Source organism: Mus musculus, chromosome 11 (genome assembly GCF_000001635.26).
Source record: "Mus musculus strain C57BL/6J chromosome 11, GRCm38.p6 C57BL/6J".
NCBI lineage: Eukaryota > Metazoa > Chordata > Mammalia > Rodentia > Muridae > Mus > Mus musculus.
The window spans coordinates 79,339,098-79,359,966 of record NC_000077.6 but is presented as its reverse complement, the minus strand read 5'-3'; the positions used below and the strand labels follow the sequence as shown (position 1 = coordinate 79,359,966).

General features: G+C 42.2%; 1 protein-coding gene across 9 annotated transcripts in view; it reads right to left on the bottom strand.

The window, feature by feature from the left end:
* Nf1 (neurofibromin 1) overlaps nucleotides 1–20,377 on the bottom strand; it is a 242,020-nt gene extending 221,643 nt beyond the window's left edge. For 7 of the 9 annotated variants that reach the window (XM_006532436.4, XM_006532438.4, XM_006532440.4 and 4 more), the window contains exon 1: nucleotides 19,908–20,373. In XM_006532436.4, coding sequence (XP_006532499.1) covers nucleotides 19,908–19,967 — 60 coding nt within the window. In that variant the 5' untranslated portion in view covers nucleotides 19,968–20,373. Of the gene's footprint in view, nucleotides 1–19,907 lie in introns of all 9 variants that reach the window. The other 2 variants (XM_006532442.4, NM_010897.2) reach the window with 2 other exon arrangements.
* Nucleotides 20,378–20,869: the final 492 nt, after the last annotated feature.

Sequence of the window (20,869 nt, the reverse complement as noted above, 5' to 3'; positions counted from 1 at the left end):
CTACTCAAAATGATCAACTACAAGTTTAAGCCAGAGACCCTATCTCAAGGATTAAGGCTGAGAGCAATTGAGGAAGATACCTGACATTGGTCCTCTAACATACAACTTTTCTTTGAGTTGCTGTTTTAACCCACACACATCCCCACACACACACACAGACACACACCCACACATACATGCACACATACACGTACACACACACACACATGCGCACACATACAAAATTCCATTTGGAATTACAAGAGAATTTCCAACAATTCTGAAATGACCCTAAACATATCTCTGTCATTTTGAACTACATATGTGTTTATGCAAATCAGCATTTTGAACATGACAATTATAAATCAAAATGTCAATTACCTCTGAAACACAATGAAGATGTTCTATGCTCTGCTTATCAAATACTCCAAGGTTTACTTTGATATAAAAATAAACACATCCATTGCACTATCATGCATATTTGCATTCATTTTAAATGATTTTAGTTTTATTATTTTTATGTGCATTGGTGATTTGCCAGCATGTATGTCTGTGTGAGAGTGTCAGATTGGTGTTTTGCCTGCATGTTTGTCTGTGTGAGAGTGTCAGATACCCTGGAACTAGAGTTCCAGACAGTTGTGAGCTGCTATATGGATACTGGGAATTGAACCCAGGTCCAACAGAAGAACAGCCAGTGCTCTTACCACTAAGCCATCTCCCCAGCCCCTTGCATTCATGTTAAATAAATGGTAAAATCACATGTATGCCAAAGAATTGTTTTTAAAATAATTTTTTTATTTACTAGGAATAAATGTTTCATTCATATATATGAATGGGCTGTGTAAATTTTTCTCTGGCCATGTTAACAAGGAGAAAAGATTTTGGAAGCTCTGCTCTATGTTGTTCATAGGGCAATTTAACTTTTTTTAAAGTCTATAACTTATAACTACTTTGTTTTTCTTTCTTTTTTTGAGACAGGGTGTTACTATGTAGTCCAACCCTCCAGAACTCAGCATCTTGAGTGCTGAGACTATGGGCGAGGAACCAGCCAGGTCTTGCTCCCACCCCTAAATTAAAAAATAAAATGTTCACAAAATATTAATGAAAGTTAACTACTAATTACAGTGGACAGTAACATACTTTTTTTTTTTTTTTTTTTTTTTGGTTTTTTCGAGACAGGGTTTCTCTGGGTATCCCTGGCTGTCCTGGACCTCACTTTGTAGACCAGGCTGGCCTCGAACTCAGAAATCTGCCTGCCTCTGCCTCTACCTCCCAAGTGTTAGGATTAAAGGTGTGCGCCACCACGCCCGGCAGTAACATACTTTTAGGGAGAAAATAAGTCATATGTATACATACACATAGAACTAGCATATATATGTTCATATAAACATGTTCTAGACAGCTTTGCATCTCCTCCTGAAATGCTTCTGCCAGCATCATTAAAGGCCTTCGGAGACACACTGTTTGTGACTAAACGCACTGCTAACAGTGCCCCTGAACAAACTCCCTTCCTACGAGAAGGAATGCAGCTGGGCTCTGGACTTAAGATGACCTGGTTTCTGGCATGGGCCATCCCCCAAAAGCAAGTGTCCTAGTAGGAAATGGGAGTTGAGAGATAATTCCACAGGGCTGGCGCTCCTATCTAACAGAGCGCACTTACTCTCTGAATCAATCGTGCTTTCTCCATAGCCAGAGAACAGAAGCCTGGAAATAAAGAAGAGCAGGAGCTGTTCTCACACAGTCTGAAAACGCTCCTGGCAGTTAGGCTTCTAATACTTCCAACTTAGACATCTGTAGTTTACATGCTTTGATTCCTGAGAAAGAAACAGTACCAGCATAACCCACTGAAAGATGACACTGCTTAGCCACCAAACCAGGCTTGCTCAACCTCAGCAGTACTGACATTTTTGACTGGATTAATTCTGTTCTTCACTCCCCCAAACACTGTCAGATCCAGGTCAGATCTCTGACCTCTACCCACTCTACCCACGTGATACCATAAGCCTCACCTTCTCAAACTTGTACCTATTACAAATATGTCCAACTATTGTCAACTGTCCTCTGGAAACTCCTGGTTGAGAATCACTGCACTATATCCATAGTCAAAGGTCACTCCATTAAATGGTGTAACCTATGCCATAACCAAGGAGATAAAGCACTGCTACCATATAAAGGAAACATAGAAGATTGGAACCTTGAATCTAAGAAATGTCTCTAACCTCATATTGTGTAAGACCAAAAGTTAATGAAAATCACTACACTACACTACACTACACTGCAGTACACTACACAACACTGCACTTCAGTAGACTACACTGCAGTATACTACACTGCACTATTCTGTACTGCAGTACACTGCACTGCTGTACATTATGCTACACTACACTGCAGCACACTATAGTACAATGCACTGCAGTATACTACACTGCACTATGCTGCACTGCAGTACACTGCACTGCTGTATATTACACCACACTATACTGCAGTAAACTACACTACACTGCATTGCAGTATACTATACTACATGCATACACATGCAGCAGGCACCCAGGACAGACTCATATTCTCCGTGATAAAGGTTTGGATTACCACAACAGCTGAGGTCCAAAATGATGGTCAAGAATATATGAATCAGGAAGCAATAGAAAGAAATTACACCTAACAATCCCCTGTCTCCACTCCCCTATCATGCTGAAGTTACAGTTGCAGGCACATATGTGGCCACCCTGGCCTTTTCATCAGCTTTGGGCTCCACACTCTAACCCTCATGCCTGCACAGCAACTGCTCAGATCCGCTGAGTCATTTCTCTATCTTCCACAGCTCCCACCTTGCTTTTTGAGACAGAGTCTCTCACTAGAACCTGGAGATACATAATTAAGCTAGACTGGCTAGCCAGAGAGGCCCAGGGATCCACCCATTACCTATCACCAATACAGCAAACAAAACCGACAGAAGCCTAAGACCTCGTGGATCTGTTTAAACAGCCTGTACTCAACTGAACTGTTTCCCAAAAGGAAATAAAAAGGGGCAGGGAAGAGGCAGAGTCAAGAAAAAGAACACGGATGAAAGACCTTAAGCAACTCGTAACTGTGTTACTGCTTCCTAGATGACCTATTCTCTATTCCCTTCTATGGGTTCCAGCTCTTCAAAGAAATTCCCAGTCATCACAATTGTCTTTTCCCTTATTTTCTCAGCAAATGACTTTGTTTTATCTTTAAAAATAATCTTATCTGTAAGTGTCCACATGTGTGTAACCGGTGTCCTTGAGGCCAGAAGATGACACTGAATCACCTGGAATCAAAGTTACAGAGAGGGAGCTGTGTGCTGCCCAAAGCAGGTCCTGGGAACCAAATCTGGATCCTCTCCAAGAGCAGCAACTGTTGAGCCATCTCTCCAGCCCCACACTGCAGGGTTTTTGTTTGTTTCTTTGTTGTTTTTGTTGTTTAAGTCTTTGTCTGCTGCCAACTTTCTGAATCCACTTCTACAGTTTACTTTTGATTTTTGAGTATGGACCACAATTTTTCATCATTTTACATCCACAGAAACGGTTCTACTCTGAATATTGCAAATAAAAAAATCTTAAAACTCTAGAATGTATCTTCTTAGACAGTGAGAATTACTATTTCTTCATTAAGCAAAAAGGGTTGAGAAAGATGATCTCTGTAATCCAACCAGTGGTTGAAGTGGGCCAGGGATACACTACACTTTTTGTTTTGTTTTCTTTTTTGTTTTTCGAGACAGGGTTTCTCTGTGTAGCCCTGGCTGTCCTGGAACTCACTTTGTAGACCAGACTGTCCTCGAACTCAGAAATCCGCCTGCCTCTACCTCCCGAGTGCTGGGATTAAAGGCGTGCGCCACCACGCCCGGCTACGCTACACTTTTAATAAGATTCTGTTCATCTCTGGCTTACCTTTTTCCTTCAGCATGTGTCCATAATCAGCCCACTACAAATGTCTTTGCATCCCTGAAACTTTAATTCATTTGGTCGTCACTGTTCCAACAGCCTTCCAGTGTTTTTTAAAACGTTGGTTCTTAAAGTTCATCCAGTCTTTGAACTTGTTGCCATGGTGTATATGGTTGTGCTATTGTCTGTTAAATAAATACTACCTAGAAGCTAGGAATCCTGCATATATAAATCCAACAATGGTTTATAAACCCAGCGCTATAAAAAAAAACTACCTAGGGAGACTTATAACCACTTCCAAGCATTCAGAACTCATACTGTGTCTAGTGGATCCAGGAAGCCAGTCCTTTTAAAGTTACAAGAGAATTTATTTAATGGTAGCATTTCTAAAGAAACCACTGGGCCTACATCCATGACTTCTTGCTCCCCCTCCAAAGCTCAGTACTTGTAAGGATATTTTTAAAAGAAAATACACTACACACAATAAATAAAGAGGCAGACGAGTTAAAATGCTCAAAATTTCAAAGTGACTACAGACGTGAAGACAAATGCGAGCCCTTGGTGGCTTCTGTGTATATATAATATATATATATCATATATATATATATATATATTAATGATGGCAGCACTCACTGAGCATGTGCAGAGCACCTCGATCCCCAAAAGAGCACATAAACTAGGTGACCCAAACACATAACTATTGTATTTTTCTCTGATCTATTCTAACAGAAACAAAATGATCTTCAGATGTGGAAAATCATTGCTAAACAGCAACAGAATGCTTACATAAAGCACAAAGAGCCCATCTATCTGCTTTATCTAAGTTCAAGTCTACATAAATTAATCCAAGGGTATAAAAGAAACTTGAAAATATGGGAGGGAGATGTCAGTGAACTTTGAGAAGTCATGCAGAAAAAGCAGGCCAGACGTGGAATGAGCAACGGCTGCTTCAAATGTCTAAATGCTGCGGGTAATGGTGACAAGGTGCTTTCAGTACTGTGGGCTTTATGTTCATTACACAGATTACTTCTTGGCATGTCTACAGGAATTTGCCATTTACTTCTAATAATGAAATCTTACATGTGTAGAGCTTTCTCTCCACCCCTTCTTATGTAGTTGTAGCTGTCCTGGAACTTGCTATGTAGACCACGCTGGCCTCAAATTCACAAAGATCCAGCTGCCTCTACCTCTTGAGTGCTGGGATTGAAAGTGAGCACCATCATGCCCAGTTATGAGCAGAGCATTTTTGTTTTGAGTTTAGAGTTTATAAAGTATCTTCACATATATTCCTATCTCTGACTCTCACAAAGCCTGATCTATAAAAAAGGGCTAAGTCTTTCTACAACCAGCACATCCTTCAACATAGTCAATAGGGCTCAAACAGCTTGACTGACCATGGTATAACTTACTCCCATTAAAAAACAATCAGGAAAACCGAGATGAGGCAGATGGCTCAGTGGGTAAAATGCTTGCCATGCAAGCACGCCAACCTGATTTAGACCCCAAACACTCTCATGAGAAAAGCAGTGCATGGTGACATGTGCCTGTAACTCCAGCACTAAAGAGGAAAGACAGGTGGGTTACATGGCCTGCCAGTCTAACCAAAACAGCACACCAGGTTCAGTCAGAGACCCTGCCTTAAAAAGGTAAAGACCAATAGAGAAAGGTACCTGAAGTCAACCTCTGGCCTCCACAGTAGAATATTTACTCAAGTACACACACACACACACAGAGCACAAAAAATAAGTGAAGTTTTCTAACTGCTAACTGAGCATGAGGGAAGGCTAAGCTATGCTGAAATCACATACAGGATCACTTCAAAACAATGGAGAGGTCGTGAGCGAGCAGCAAATGGGTAGCAATGTGGAAGAAACCACTTTGGACTGGGTAAAAGCTAAGTAAAGATACCTATGGGGCTTAATGCTAGTGCATATACAGCCATTTAAGATGTATGTGTTCCAGTGTATGCCTGGATGAATGTCTGTGTGTCGTGGACATTCCTGGCACCCTCAGAGGCCAGAAGAAGGTGTCTAATACTCTAGATCTATAGTTGCAGATGGTTATGAGCCATCAGGAACTGAGCCCAGATCTCTACAAGAACAACAAACACTTCTAACTCCTGAGCCATCTCTCTAGTCCCTTGCTTTTAATTTTATAGATTTTTATAATAAACTTTAAATAAATAATGTACAAAGTTGACACTTTATAGTTTTATTGTACTAGCAATAGACAAATATAAAAACATAATGTTACCTGAATTTGTCTTTTCCATAGCACTGGGAATTGAAGCCAAGATCCTGTGCCGGCTGACAAGTGAAATGCTCTACTGATAAGCTATAATACTATTACACCTTGGAATATATGAATATATATATATTGTTTTTTCGAGTCAGGGTTTCTCTGTATAGCTCTGGCTTTCCTGGAACTCACTTTGTAGACTAGGCTGCCCTCGAACTCAGAAATCCGCCTGCCTCTGCCTCCCAAGTGCTGGGATTAAAGGCGTACGCCACCACCGCCCAGCACACCTTGGATTTTTTAAATACTGGTCTTGAACTCGCTATATTAACCCCAGAATAGCCTAAAAGTCAGGATTTCTCTCTCTACCTCTGCTGGTCTATTATTGCACACCTGTGCCACTACACCTTTTGCCTCAGTATTTTTTAAGTCATTAATTTTACTTAAGTCTCATAACATCCTCTTATAGTAAAATACTGGCAAGAAGCTAGGCATTGTGACATATCTTTAATTTTAACACTCAGGATGCAGAGGTGGATTTTTGAGTTCAAGGCCAGCCTGGTCTATATAACAAGTTCCAGCTCAGCCAAACTGTATACTGAGACCCTGTCTCAAAACACACACACACACACACACAGTTCCAGCTCAGCCAAACTGTATACTGAGACCCTGTCTCAAAACACACACACACACACACACAAACACACAGTTCCAGCTCAGCCAAACTGTATACTGAGACCCTGTCTCAAAACACACACACACACACACACACACACACACACACACAGTTCCAGCTCAGCCAAACTGTATACTGAGACCCTGTCTCAAAACACACACACACACACACACAGTTCCAGCTCAGCCAAACTGTATACTAAGACCCTGTCTCAAAACACACACACACACACACACACACACACACACAGATGCTAATTATTGACCTCCACTGCACCAAAAATAGACAAATAGACTGACAGACTGACAGACAGACAAAACTTTAGGATGGTGACATAACTAAATGGCTATAAAATGGCTGAAGAACACAAGAGAATGGAGGAGGAGATCTGGCAAATGCTTAGTACCTACTCTCAAGTACTTTTTAAAGTAAACAAACTTACTGTTAAGTTGTAGAGGGTAAATTAGAAACACTAAATAGAAGACTAAAGAAGGTAAAATTCCAACTCTTCTTCTCTTTTTAAAAACCCCCTCTTAGTAAGGTCCATGTCTCACACAGTACCCACTAACACTGTTGCGTTCACCTAGCAATCTTCCAGATACTTTCTTTTTTTTTTTTTAAAAGATTTATTTATTTATTATATGTAAGTACACTGTAGCTGTCTTCAGACACACCAGAAGAGAGAGTCAGATCTCGTTATGGGTGGTTGTGAGCCACCATGTGGTTGCTGGGATTTGAACTCAGGACCTTCGGAAGAGCAGTCGGGTGCTCTTACCTGTTGAGCCATCTCTCCAGCCCCCAGATACTTTCTTATCAACAGAAAAAAAAAGTCTATGTCCTGGCTCAGTTTCTCTGTCCCACATCCACCACCACCTAGGTAGTACCTAAATTATTGTTCCTAATACTCAGATAAACATGAGTACTGTGTACGTTTAGCTTTAAACCATAGCTAAGGGATACTTAAACTAAAATTTTATTACTTAATATAACATTCAATTTTAACTGGGTAGCAAGGCATAGTGTTTTATGCCTATAGAACCCAGTACTCACGAGGCTCAGGCAGGAGGATCACAAGGTGAAGGCCAGCCTGGACTACAAACTGAATTTGAAGTCAACCTGCCAAAACCTTTTTTCTTTTAAAGTAGACATTATCTACCCCTACTTGTTAACTGAACAGCTATCTAACACTGTCCTCAGCTTTCCTTATCTCAACTCTAGTTGATGACCATTAACAAAGATAGGACCTCAACATTCAGTTAAAAGCCTCCATACTGTCCACACTGCTCAAGTCCTAACCCGTTCCATCTGCTTCCCCAATCCTTCCTCCCTCCACACCAGGCCATGATTTCCCTAACTACTTTAAGCAAGCTCCCTCCATCTCTGTCACCTCACACGTAAGAATGGAGACAAGGTTTAACTAGCCCATCCTGATCCTGAAATCTTGTCCTCCTGCCTCAGCTCCCAAATGCTAGGGTTATAGGCAGGTACCACAGCTCCTGGCTTCATCTTAATCTTTTTGGTGTTTTTTTTTAACAATGTGTGTGTGAGTAACTGTACATTCACCCTATGCACATATGTGGAAGCACCCCATGAGCATGTGTATGTCACAGGAAAACCTGGGGGAGTCCTTTCTCCCCATCATGTGGATCCAGAAGACCAAGCTCAGGTGGTGAGGCTTAGCAGCAAGCATCTTTACCCACTAAGCATCTCTAGTGGCAGCTTCTGGTCTAGATAGTGCCAAAGCCATGGTAACAGCCATCTACACCCTAATCATTTCATTATTTATACATCTCACTGAAATCACACTCTCACATTAAACTTACACTGCTGGAATTTAAATTTGAATTTTTTTGGGGGGTGGGGAGTAACACTGAGCCTTGTGCATACTACAAAAATCCTCTACCACTGAGCTATACCCTCTAGTTCAAGATAAAAATTCATGTTCAGTATAGAAAAAATGAAATGTGTTTGAAAATTTTTTTTAGGGCTGGAGAGGTTCTTAACCTTAGAGGTTAAGAGCACTGACTGCTCTTCCAGAGGTCCTGAGTTCAATTCCCAGCAACCACATGGTGGCTCACAACCATCTGTAATGGGATTCAATGTCCTCTTTTGGTGTGTCTGAAGACAACTGCAGTATACTCTTATAAATAAAAAATAAAGAAATCTGGGGCTGGAGAGATAGCTCAGCAGTAAAGAGTACTGACTGCTCTTCCAAAGGTCCTGAGTTCAAATCTCAGAAACCACATGGTGGCTCACAACCATCTGTAACGAGATCTGACGCCCTCTTCTGGTGTATCTGAAGACAGCTACAGTGTACTTACATATAATAAATATATCCTTGGGCCGGAGTGAGCAGGGCTGGATGGAACAGAGGTCCTGAGTTTAATTCCCAGCAACAACATGATGGCTCACAACCATCTGCACAGCAACAGTGTACTCATATACATAAAATAAATAGATCTTTAAAAAAATAATCTATAAATAATAAAAAATTTTTTAAAAAATTTTTTAAACTACATGTAATCCCTTAAAACTTCTAAAGGTAATCCAGCCAGGCGTGGTGGCCCACGCCTTTAATCCCAGCACTTGGGAGGCAGAGGCAGGCAGATTTCTGAGTTCCAGGACAGCCTGGTCTACAGAGTGAGTTCCAGGACAGCCAGGGATACACAGAGAAACCCTGTCTCGAAAAAACAAAAAAAAAAAAAAAAAAAAAAAAGTAATCCTAAAAAATATTAACATTGTAAATTTTAAAAAATGAATTACAAAACAATGTAGGGCCACTAGTAGTACATACCTTTAATTCTAGCACTCAGGAGACAGAGGCAGGAGGATCTCTGTGACTCTGAGACCAGTCTACTCTAGACCAGACTAGCAAGGGCTACATAGTAAAACCCTGTCTCTAAAAAAATTAATTAATTAATTAATTAAAATAAAATAAAAAAAACAATTAGTCAACAATGCTTCTAAGTTGTGGTACTGCAAATAACTCATTTCCCCCGGTACCGCCCTGTACTTCCCATATCCTTAGCTATGAATTACTACTTTGCTTTTAATCTAAGGAGTCAGATAAGTATCTGTTAAAGTTATAGCAGAAACATAACATATAATTTCAGAGTCCAAACTACAGCTCTATGACTAATTTATTAGTGATGAGGATACTTTTTCAATCAGAAGGCTAGCTCAAAATAGGGACAAAAATTAATACATTCAAAGAATTATACAGCATTTGAGCTGTGGTAGAAATGAGAACTCTGGTCTTCAATGATTTTTGCTACCAACAGTTGACCAAAATAAAAGTGATAAGCCAGGCATACGTTTCGAATATACAGAATGAGTTCCGGGGTAGCCAAGGTTACACAGAGAAACCATCTTAAAAAAAACATAAATAAATAAATAAATAAATCCTATTTTCTCTCCCCATTTCCTGATCATTCACTTACAAGAGTCCAAAACAAGAAACACAAATGTTCCTCTTTCCCTACTCCCTTATGAATTATGAAAAGAGAAAGATCTGCCTGACACATAAAAACTATTTTCTAGCCCCAACGTAGTAGAGAAGTAAAATAGAATAAAAATAATACTCTAAAAATCAAGACAATGAGCTGGGGAGCAGCCCAGTTTACAAAGCACTGGCCTGGCATGACTAGAGAAGCAGTGTCACACCACATAAAACCAGGGGTACCTGCCGCACGGGTTATAACCCCAGCACTCTGGTGGTAGAGATACAAGGATCAGAAGTTCAACGTTATCCTCAACTATGTAACAATTACAAATGAATATTAGAGAATTGCTAAACAAAAAAATAGAAACTGAAAAAAGCAGAGAATCAGAGATAAAAGCAAAGCCACCCCAGAACTCACCAGAAACCACTTTAGTACTACCAAATTTTGAAGAGCTGCTCCAAGTATATCAAATTCTAAGTGAAATGTACTATACAAACCAGATGTGATGTTGCACATCTGTGACCCTCCCCCAACACTTGGGACATAGAAGCAGGAAAATCACAAGTTCTAGGTCATCAACCTAAGACCATATCTTAAAAATGAGAAGAAAATCAACTTATTGATACACACCTATAACCTCAGCCTCAAGAAGCTGAAGCAAGAGGTCAAGGTTGAGACCATCCTAGGCTATCATAGACCTACCTCAAAACTCAACAGAAGAGGGTGGGGGTAAGGCAGCTCAGCAGGTAAAGCACACACCATGCAAGCCTGGCAACCTAAGTTCAGACACACAAAGGTGGAAGCAAGGAAATGCACCCGCAAATCTGTCCGCTGTACTCCACACATGCACTGTGGCACGTGCTCATCCACACAAACAAGAATAAATATTCTCACTGTGCAGCACACATCTGAGAGAGAAGCAGCTTCAAGGTATCCCTCATCTTATATCTTATATGCAGAAATGATCATTACCAAACTTGAAAGGAGAGATACAATACTATATAAATTGATACATTCTTGTGACTAAAACTTCCTACCATGTACAAGATTCACACTTAGGACACTAAATGAGCCCAAGATGTGACTAAGACAGGTGTTAGTCCCATTTTACAGATGAAAGAATAGAAAACTGATACAGAGGTAAAGTGGCCGAGGTCACACTGCTACACACAGTGAAGGTAAACCCAAGGTGTAAAGAATCATTTCCTTATGAGGACAATCTAAGAAAATCTGTCAACAAGCAGAAAAGCATCACTTGAAAATGTTATGAGACATAATCACTGAAAAGATCACTATCTCAGTATACAATTATGATTAAAAATTAGCCATTCTTTTTATTTAGAATTGTACTGTCATTGCCTAAATTAACATCATACCTTTTACACTAGATATACAACCTTACTTGGTTGTTGGGCAGAGGGGAGGGTGAAGTAAGGGAACTATTTCCTCTCAGAAAATTCTCTAAAATTTAATAGGATAAGACATCCAAAGCTGCAAGCCATGAGTAAGGGCAGGCACCAGCTTGCTGGCTGTAGTAGCAAACCTCAACCAAATTGGAGGCTCTGGACTATGGTCTGTGCGCTATAGAAAGATACACTTAAACTTCAGTTAGCATCCGAAGTCATTGCTACTGCAAGGGAATCAATACAATCTATGGGGGTGGGGGAATGTAACACTTAAGTCTTCATTAAAAATAGGTGCAATTGCAAATTAGCTTGGGGCTATCTGTCTCAACAGTTCTTTTGATAATATAACCAATGGCTCAAAAGTCACTTTTACATACACTCAAACCATGCATATCTTAGGTATATAACTTTTTTTTTTCCTTGAGACAGGGTTCCTCTATATGACCCTGGCTATCCCAGAACTCACCATATAGACCAGGCTAGTCTTGAACTCACAGAGATCCATCTGTCTCAACCTATGGAGTGCTGGGATTAGAGGTATGGGCCACCACAACCAACTTACATGTAACATTTTAAGTGGTCAAATATATCCAGTGTACTGCATACACTCTAAGACACTTCAGTGGGGTGCACTAAAAGCCAGCTCTTCAGCACACCTCTGACTACTGTCAACTACAGACTATACCATAACAATACAGGATTTACAGGTTGCTGAAACCACCCAACAATTCACATTCACTACAACTTTTCTATTCTCAAGGACAAGCTTTGTCTGATCTTTCCGTTCCCTAACAAAATGGGGTATTCTACGAGAAGGTGGATGAAACAACCCAGCGCTTTTATAAACAAGTCAATCCCTGCAAATAGCTTAAGATGCTCATATTCTACTTCAGTATTGATCCTAAGCCTTTTAACAGTTTAAGCTGACCACAATCCTCCCCCTTCCACTTCTTTTATAGAACATTCTCCTCCTTAAACTTCCATTTAAAACAAGAGCCTTCCTATACCTCTCATTCCTTGTCTTATACATAAACACAAAACTCCCAATGAAAAATAAGCATGACATATACAGGAAAAACCTTTTTTCAATTGAAACACCATATCGTTAAGAAGCATGCTGTTATAATTCAGTAATATGGCTTGTACAGAAAGAAGGTCACAACACCAACCTGAACACTACAGTGACAACACATGCCCATTGCAGTCTGAGTAAGTTAAAGAATAAGATGTAAAAACAAGGCATGATAATGGCTTACTAGGTATCATAGCACTAAGCTTTCAAGTTAAGAACAGAATTCTTCATGTTAAGCACCTTTTTTCAAAAGCAGACTGAAGAAAATAATCCTGGGATGTCAAGGTAGCTCAGTGGCTTACTGCCAAGAGTGCAGACCTGAGTTCAATCCCTGGAACTCACACGACAGAAGAAGAGAACCAACTGCTGTCCTGACCTCTGCATGTTGTAGCACACAAACACACACACACTAATAGTAGTAGTAGTAGTAATAGTAATGATGATAATAATAATAATTATGATAACGATAATAATAATAATTTTGAGCCAAGTAAAAATTGTGTAAAAAACCAAACTGGAATATTTAAAATAAAGTACAACTGGCTCAATGCCGGCCTAACTCACACAGCCTTGCTTTACTTCTCAAACTTGAAGACCATATTATATGTATGCCACAAACTAGGTGATAAAACAGAAAAAAGTGGATCAATTACTGGAATCCAAAAATTACAAAAGATGTTACCAGTACCCTAAATATTTGTTAATAAATGCTAAAAAATAACGTATAATATTCTAACCAACAAGCATACCAGGGAATAGAGACTAACTAGTCACTCTCCTTAGTGAAAATGCAATAAACAATAAGATGTAAGGAAAATGCATAATAAGCTTATATTTGGTTACCATTATAGACTTTCAAAGTGCTCACATTCTCTATTCAGATGACTATGCTAGTAAGATATAGATTCAAGCCAGCATGGAGGCAAAGGCAGGTGAATCTATACATTCAAGGCCAGCCTAGTCTACCTGGTAAGTTCCAGGTCCAAGACAGCCAGGGCCACAAAGAGAGACCCTGTCTCAAAAAAAAAAAAAAGAAAAAAAAAAAAAAGACAGCAGAGTGGTGGTGGTGGCACACACCTATAATCCCATCATGTAGAGGCAAAGGCAGGCCAGCCTGGCCTACAGAGCAAGTTCCAGGATAACCGGAGCTACACAGAGAAATCCTGTTAGCATATTAAGATCATCCAATATTTAAACTTTAAAGAACTTTAAAGGCTTTTCTGCTGGATTCCCTTTCAATAAATGAGGACAAATAGGATCTTTGTGAGACCCACCAGCTGGCATATGAAGAGAAACATTGACTAACAGCAAAACTCAGGCTCCTATTTAGAATCTCCAGTTCAGTGACAGGCAAACCTGTTAGAAAAAGAAAGAGCGCATCTGGCCAGGTGCAGCCCACCACTGTTACTCTAGCACTCTGGAAGCTTGGGTGGTAGAAGCCAGCTTCTGCTACTCAGTGAGTTCAAAGTCAGCCCAGGCTACGAAGTAAAACCATCTCAAAGAAGGAAGAGGAAGGGGAAAGGGAAGGAAGAGGAAGGGGATAAGCTCTGCTCAAGCTGATTATCATACTGACACAGAAGGATCTGAATTTGTACATATGAGAAAGAGCTGTGTCTTGGGAACTTGAGGGAGAGGTACATTACAGTGGTTATTACAACTGTGAAAAGACCACTGTGTTTCTCCAAAAGAAATCCTTTTCAAAAACGCAGCAGTCTAGGAGGGATGAAGCAGAGCCAGTTGTCACAGCTATATAGAGAGGAGTGAGCAGACAGTAGATAGATAGGCAGTGTCTGGCAAGGAAGGGAAGGGAAGCAGAGTTCACAGGAGAAAGCCAACCAAGGACACAGTTCCTTCCCAAAGAAAACCTAAGTTTAAAAGTAAAAATAAAATAAAATAAAATCTAAATAAAGAGGAAGACTGGGATGCCAAATGAGAAACAGCAAGAAGAAATTACTCTAAAAGAGGAATTCCAAAAGAATAAACACTATGCCTTCAACATAACAGATTATATTTTTTATTTTTTTTCAATGTTCTTAATGCCTAATAAAGATTGCAGACCAGGAGTTAGGGAGGATAGATCCTTTTTATTAACCCAGAGTAGGTTTGAATTTTTACAAATCTTTGTGGCCAATTAGCATGGGATTTATAATATTGAAGATACATGCTCATCATTTTATACTGTGAACTCTCTACCACGTTGTATTCAAAGAATAGTCTGATTAGTATTCAATGTATGAGGATAACAACATGCTATTATAAATTTAATAATTAGGTTTTCTTCAATCAGGCCTGGTGGTATATGCCTTTAATCCCAGTCCTGGGGGGAGGAGACGGCTGAAGCAGATGAATCTCTGTGAGTTCAAGACCAGGCTGCTCTCCAGGCTGAGTTCCAGAAGATCCAGAGCTACAAAGTGAGACCTTATCGGAGAAAATAACTGGATTTTATTATGTAAAAAGTTGTCGAAGTATTTTTTACTTCCATAATTGGTTCACTTGCCTAAATATGGAAAATAATTTATTACACTTATTGATATTACTTTGGGGCACTCGAGTGGCTCAGTGCAGCTTGTAGCAGTCACAGAACAAATATAAGGGAATCAAGTCTCCCCTTCCACCAAGTGGGTCCTGAGGATCCAAACCCAGGTCATCAGGCTTGGAACAAGTGCTTTCACCTGCTGGGCAGCTCACTGAATGAAGCTACAGCTTTAGAGCTGGAGAGACAGCCAAGTGGCTAAGAATACATATGCTCTTCCCAAGGACCTGAGTCACTGAACCCGTTAGGTGGCTCACACACTCACATACATACTCATAACTAAAAAAAAATTTTCAAGATAGGGCTTCTCCGTATAACCACCGTGGCTGTCCCAGACCTCACTTTGTAGACCAGGCTGGCCTGAAACTCAAAGATTGTCTGCCTCTGAGTGCTGAGACTAAAGGCAGGCACCAGAACACTCAGGACTACATAGTGAAACCTTGCCTCAAAAGCAAAACAGAACAGTAAACTCTTCTAACTACACTTCATGGGTTATTAAAACAAAGTCTATGAGATGCTTAGAAATAGCATTCTCTAATGATCTAGCATTTGACACATGTCACAGGAAGGCTCTCTGCGTCTGCTATGCCATTTAGTCTCTCTGTTTTTCACTAAAAACAAAGGGGGCAGGGGGGGGGGGGGACTCTTCAACAGTTAGCTAAACTTGAGTGGGAGAGGGGCTGGAGAAATGGCTCAATGGTTAAGACTGCTTGTGGCTCTTTCAGAGTCCCAGAGTTTGCTTCCAGTACCCAAGTGGGACACTCATACCCACCTATAACCTCAGGTCCAACAGATCCAGTACCTTCTTCTGACCTCTGAGGGTACTACACACACACAAATAATAAAAAATATTTTAGATGAACCTAATTTGAACTGACCATTTATCACTTCTATAATAAATTAACAAAAATTTCTGAAGGTAAACCTTGAATACCTTGTTTTGCATCTCAAAATCAATGTCTTGACTGCTCTGGAACTCCAAATACAAATCTGGTTGGCCTCAAATTCAGAGAGCCCATGTGGGACGGAAGGCATGTGCCACTATTGACAGCCAGAATTTATAATTTACCAAGGATGAAAAAAGTCTACTGTGTACTGACATTTGTATATGAGAATCTTAGTTATTTCAACTGTTTTAAAGTTTTCAGTTGGGCTGGGGAGATAGTTCAGCGGGTAAGAGCACCAACTGCTCTTCTGAAGGTCCCGAGTTCAAATTCCAGCAACCACATGGTGGCTCACAACTATCCACGATGAGATCTGACATCCTCTTCTGGTGCATCTGAAAACAGCTAAGGTGTACTTATGTATAATGATAAATAAATCTTTGGGCTGGAGCAGCGAGCAGAGGTCCTAAATTCAATTCCCAACAACTACATGAAGGTTCACAACCATCTACACAGCTACAGTGTACTCATATACATAAAATAAATAAATAAATATTGAAAGTTTTTAGTTTTCTTGTTGTCTATAGTTGTTTCACTGGCCTCAAGGAGCGGCCAGCTGCTTCTTACTACAGTTCTTTCTTTTTTCTTTTTTCTTTTTTTTTGGTTTTTCGAAGACAGGGTTTCTCTGTGTAGCCCTGGCTGTCCTGGAACTCACTTTGTAGACCAGGCTGGCCTCGAACTCAGAAATCCACCTGCTGGGATTAAAGGTGTGTGCCACCAAGCCCGCCTCTTACTGCATTTCTTGAAAGCTTGTAAGAAAACATTGTACCGAATAATTTATTTTATGTATCTTTCTCTTAATTACAATATAAGAGATGGCAAAAATGGCAGTTTAAAAACTAATGTCCTTAACTTTTAATAAATGGAAATGAGTCTGATACTACAACATATATAAACAATATATGGTATTAAACCATTCATCATTCTAATTTTAAAATTCAGAGCATTTTCTTTTCCTTATATGATAAATATGGTCTAGAGACCAAAGGTAAGAGCTGAAGGAAAAAGCCAGACATAGGAGTAGCAAATGCATGCAATCCCAGCACTTAGAGGGCAGTGGCAGAAGAGTCAGCAGATCAAGGCTACCATCAGCTGGATAGCAAATTCCACAACAGCCTGAGCTACAAAGCAAAGAAAAAAGAAAATTTGAATTTAACTTTTAAAGCTTAGCAAAAGTTGGGGCTGAGAGAGGGCTTAGCAGTTAAAAGCACTTGCTGTTCTTCCAAGTTTTCTTCCCAGCGCCCATGTCGGGCAACACATAGCTGCCTTTAACTCCAGATCCAAGTGATCTGGCACTTTTCAGGTTGCCACAGTGTGTGACTTCGTGAGAGTGTGTGTGTGTGTGTGTGTGTGTGTGTGTGTGTGTGAGTGTGTGTGACAGTATGAAAGTGTGTGTGTGAGGGGTGTGAGAGAGTATATGTGTGCATGTGTGCACATAAATAAAAATATAGCCTTTTTTTAGAAATCAAGGTAAATGGTAAAGTGAGTGGTTCCCAGCCCTCCCCTAAGATGCTGCTCTCTGTGAGTTCAGTCCTGGTTTGTCTCCAGCAGATTCCCAAGCCCCCTGATGCTCAACCCTTTAGTACAGCTCATCATGTTGTGGTGACCCCCAACCATAAAATTATTTCATTACTACTTCATAATTTTGCTACTGCTATGAATCATAATGGAAATATCTTGTGTTTTACAATCATCTTAGGTGGCACCTGTAAAAGGGTCTGTCAATCCCAAAAGGGTCTCGACCCACAGGCTGAGAGCCACTGGTCTAGGCACATTTTAAATCTGTTTTTAAATGTATTTAATTTTATGTGTATGAGTGTTTTGTTTGCATTTATGTGCACCACATGCTTGCCTGGTGCCACAATTCAGAAAAGAGCATTAGATCCCTTGGGACTGGAGTTACAGACAATTGTGAACTACACTGTGAACACTGTGTGAATGCTGGAAATCAAACCCAGGTCCTCTGCCCGAGCAACAAGTGCTTTTAACTGCTAAACCCACCTCTTTAGCCCCTTAAATCCCTTTTTTTTTTAAGTTCTACACAGCAATTCTTTTCTATCAAGTTTAGAATCTAACATTCTACTTAATGTTCTACTGAAATCTAATGCTCTATAACTGGACCAATTTACACAGTAATATTTACTTCTTCAGGCGGGTTACAACAACAGTTTGTTTTGATGCCTTTTGGTCTGGAAACCAAATGAATGAAGTCTCTGATAGCTACAAAATTTTATCTATGTAGGTTTGTTTTTTTTGGGGGGGGGGTGTTGAGACAGAATCTCCCTTAGTAACCTTGACATCCTGGCATGTAGTCTGTAGACCAGGCTGGCCTCCAACACACAGAGATCTACCTGCCTCTGACCTCCTGTGTGCTGGGACAAAAGTCATATAACCACCACATTCAGCTCTGTGTAGGTTTCCCAGTGTCCTCTGGGTAGACTTCCTCTGTCGGATAGGTCAAAAGATTGAGTCCTATAAAAAAATGTCTGCTGGTCAAATTAAAGAAGAAACCCTTCCCCTACCTGTCAGCTCCCATAATCAGTTTTGTGATTAAACCCAATAAACAAAAGAGATTGGTTCAATTCTAAACAATTCTCTCATTAGAGGACACCCCCTGGCAGAACTGCAACAAAAAGCAACCATCCTTTAAACCAGCCCCAGCTATCTGTAGATAGCATCAAATTAAACTAGTTCTCATGGACAAAAGGCTATGTGTGGGTTGTCTACTCATCAGCCTTAGAATTTTATGTGTGGAAAACTCAGCGAATAAAAAGCAACCTTCCTAAACTACAAAACTTTTCCCTCCATCCCAAGTAGTCTCAATGAGGGTTCAAAGAGTCAAAAACAAGTCAAACAACAACAAACCATGGTCACAATTATTGGCCCTAGGACCACATCCTAGCTGTCTGTCTCTGCTGTCTAGTCTGTAGCTAGATTTTCCCTTTGCTTTCACCCTTCTCCCCTTACTCTTGGAGTCTCACTTAGGAAAGCCAAGATTCATTCTGGGGCTGCTGGCAAGCAGGGACTGGAGAGGGGGGTGTGATCATCAAGCAAGGAAGGGGGAGGGGAGTCATTTCAGAACTACGGTTTCCCCTGCAAACGCAAAAGGCAACCTTGTGTCATCCGGCTATCAAGGATGCTGGTGTGAACATCATCCAGGCAAGCTGACGCCCCGAGCAGAAAAGTAAGAAAACCTGTGCTTTCCCTACTCCTGCCCCCAAGGGGCAGCTACAGAAAATGGGGGTGGGGCAGGATATTATCTTGCTCCTACTGGGGATGCATACACAGACTGGGGGTTCCTTCGGTTATCCCCAGTTACGAGGATGGGGGGGAGGGGGTTAAGGGAAGAGGGAACCCCTATCTACCTCCTTCTAAAAGGGGAGAGTTAAGAGAGAACCATTAAATCCAGATGGAGTGGCCCTGAAAGCGCCCCCAGGTCACTCATCCCCGCACCAAGAGCAAGCGGAAGGGCTGGGATAAAGGGGATGGAGGGCTGGTCACGGGCAAGGCCCCACCCCCCCGGTTTAGGAGGGAAGGAGAGCCCCGGCTCACAGCCGAATCCCCGGGCAGTCCCCTAGCGTCGCCCCCCCACCCCAGCCCTTCCTCGGTCTGCGGAGCCCCCGGCAGCCCGAGAGGCAGCCGCTCCTTCCTCCCCTCACCCACCGCGTCCCCACCCCCACCCGCTCCCACCTCCTGCCCGCCGCGGCCCGTTACCTGCTCGTCGAAGCGGCTGACCACGGCCTGGACCCATTCCACCGGCCTGTGTGCGGCCATGTCCTCCCGGCGACCCGGGGGCGGTGGAGGGCCGGCGTCCGGGGCCCGCCTGAGGGCGGGCGGGCGGCCGGCGCGGAGGTGAGGGCAGCGGCGAGCCGAGCGGCTGAGGAGTGCGGGCAGCTAGCGTTCCCACGGGGGTGGGGACGGGGGCCCGCGCGGCCCGCCGGGAGGGGGACAGGGGAAGGGGGCGTTGGCGAGGAGACTGGGGGAGGGGTGGGGAGGGGAGCCCGGGGAGGGGAGGGCGCCTGTGGGTGGCTCTCCCCACTAGCGCCGTCTCCCCTCAGCCATCACAGTCCGAGACGCCGCCATGACACCCCACCGGAAGTGGGATCCTTTCCACGGCTCGGGGAGAGGGAGAGCGAGCGAGCTTGAGATTGAGAGCGCGGCTGGGAAAGGGGAGGGGGAAGCGAGAGGGAAGGGGCCTGCTGCGCATGCGCCCGCGGCCGGCCGGTTTCATTAATGAAAAAGCGAGTCCTCCTGGAGGTGACGTCACCTAACTCCTCCGGGCCCGGAGGCGCGCGTCCCTCGCTGCCGCGGGTCTCCCCACCTAAACTGGCGCGGGGCTCTGGCCAGAGAATCTGAGCCGACTCCGGTGCGTAGGCTGTCATTGCCACCGCCGCCTCGAACAGCCCTTCCCCCGCTGGCCTCCGGGCTTGGATCGCTCCCGGGGTTAGAAGTTAGGGTGTCCTGAGGCTAGGCTTTCTCTCCGACCGCTGATCTCTGTCGCTGATCTGTCCCGGAGGCTGGAGTCAGTCTCTCTCCGCTTTCTTCACTTAAAAATGTAAGGCACACACCGCCACGCAGTCGATGGGGCTTCTGAAGGCTGCTGAAAACGGGTAAAAAGAAGGCCAAGAGAGATTCCGTGATTTTTTTCTTTTTAATGTCGCTTAAATTCCAAAGCA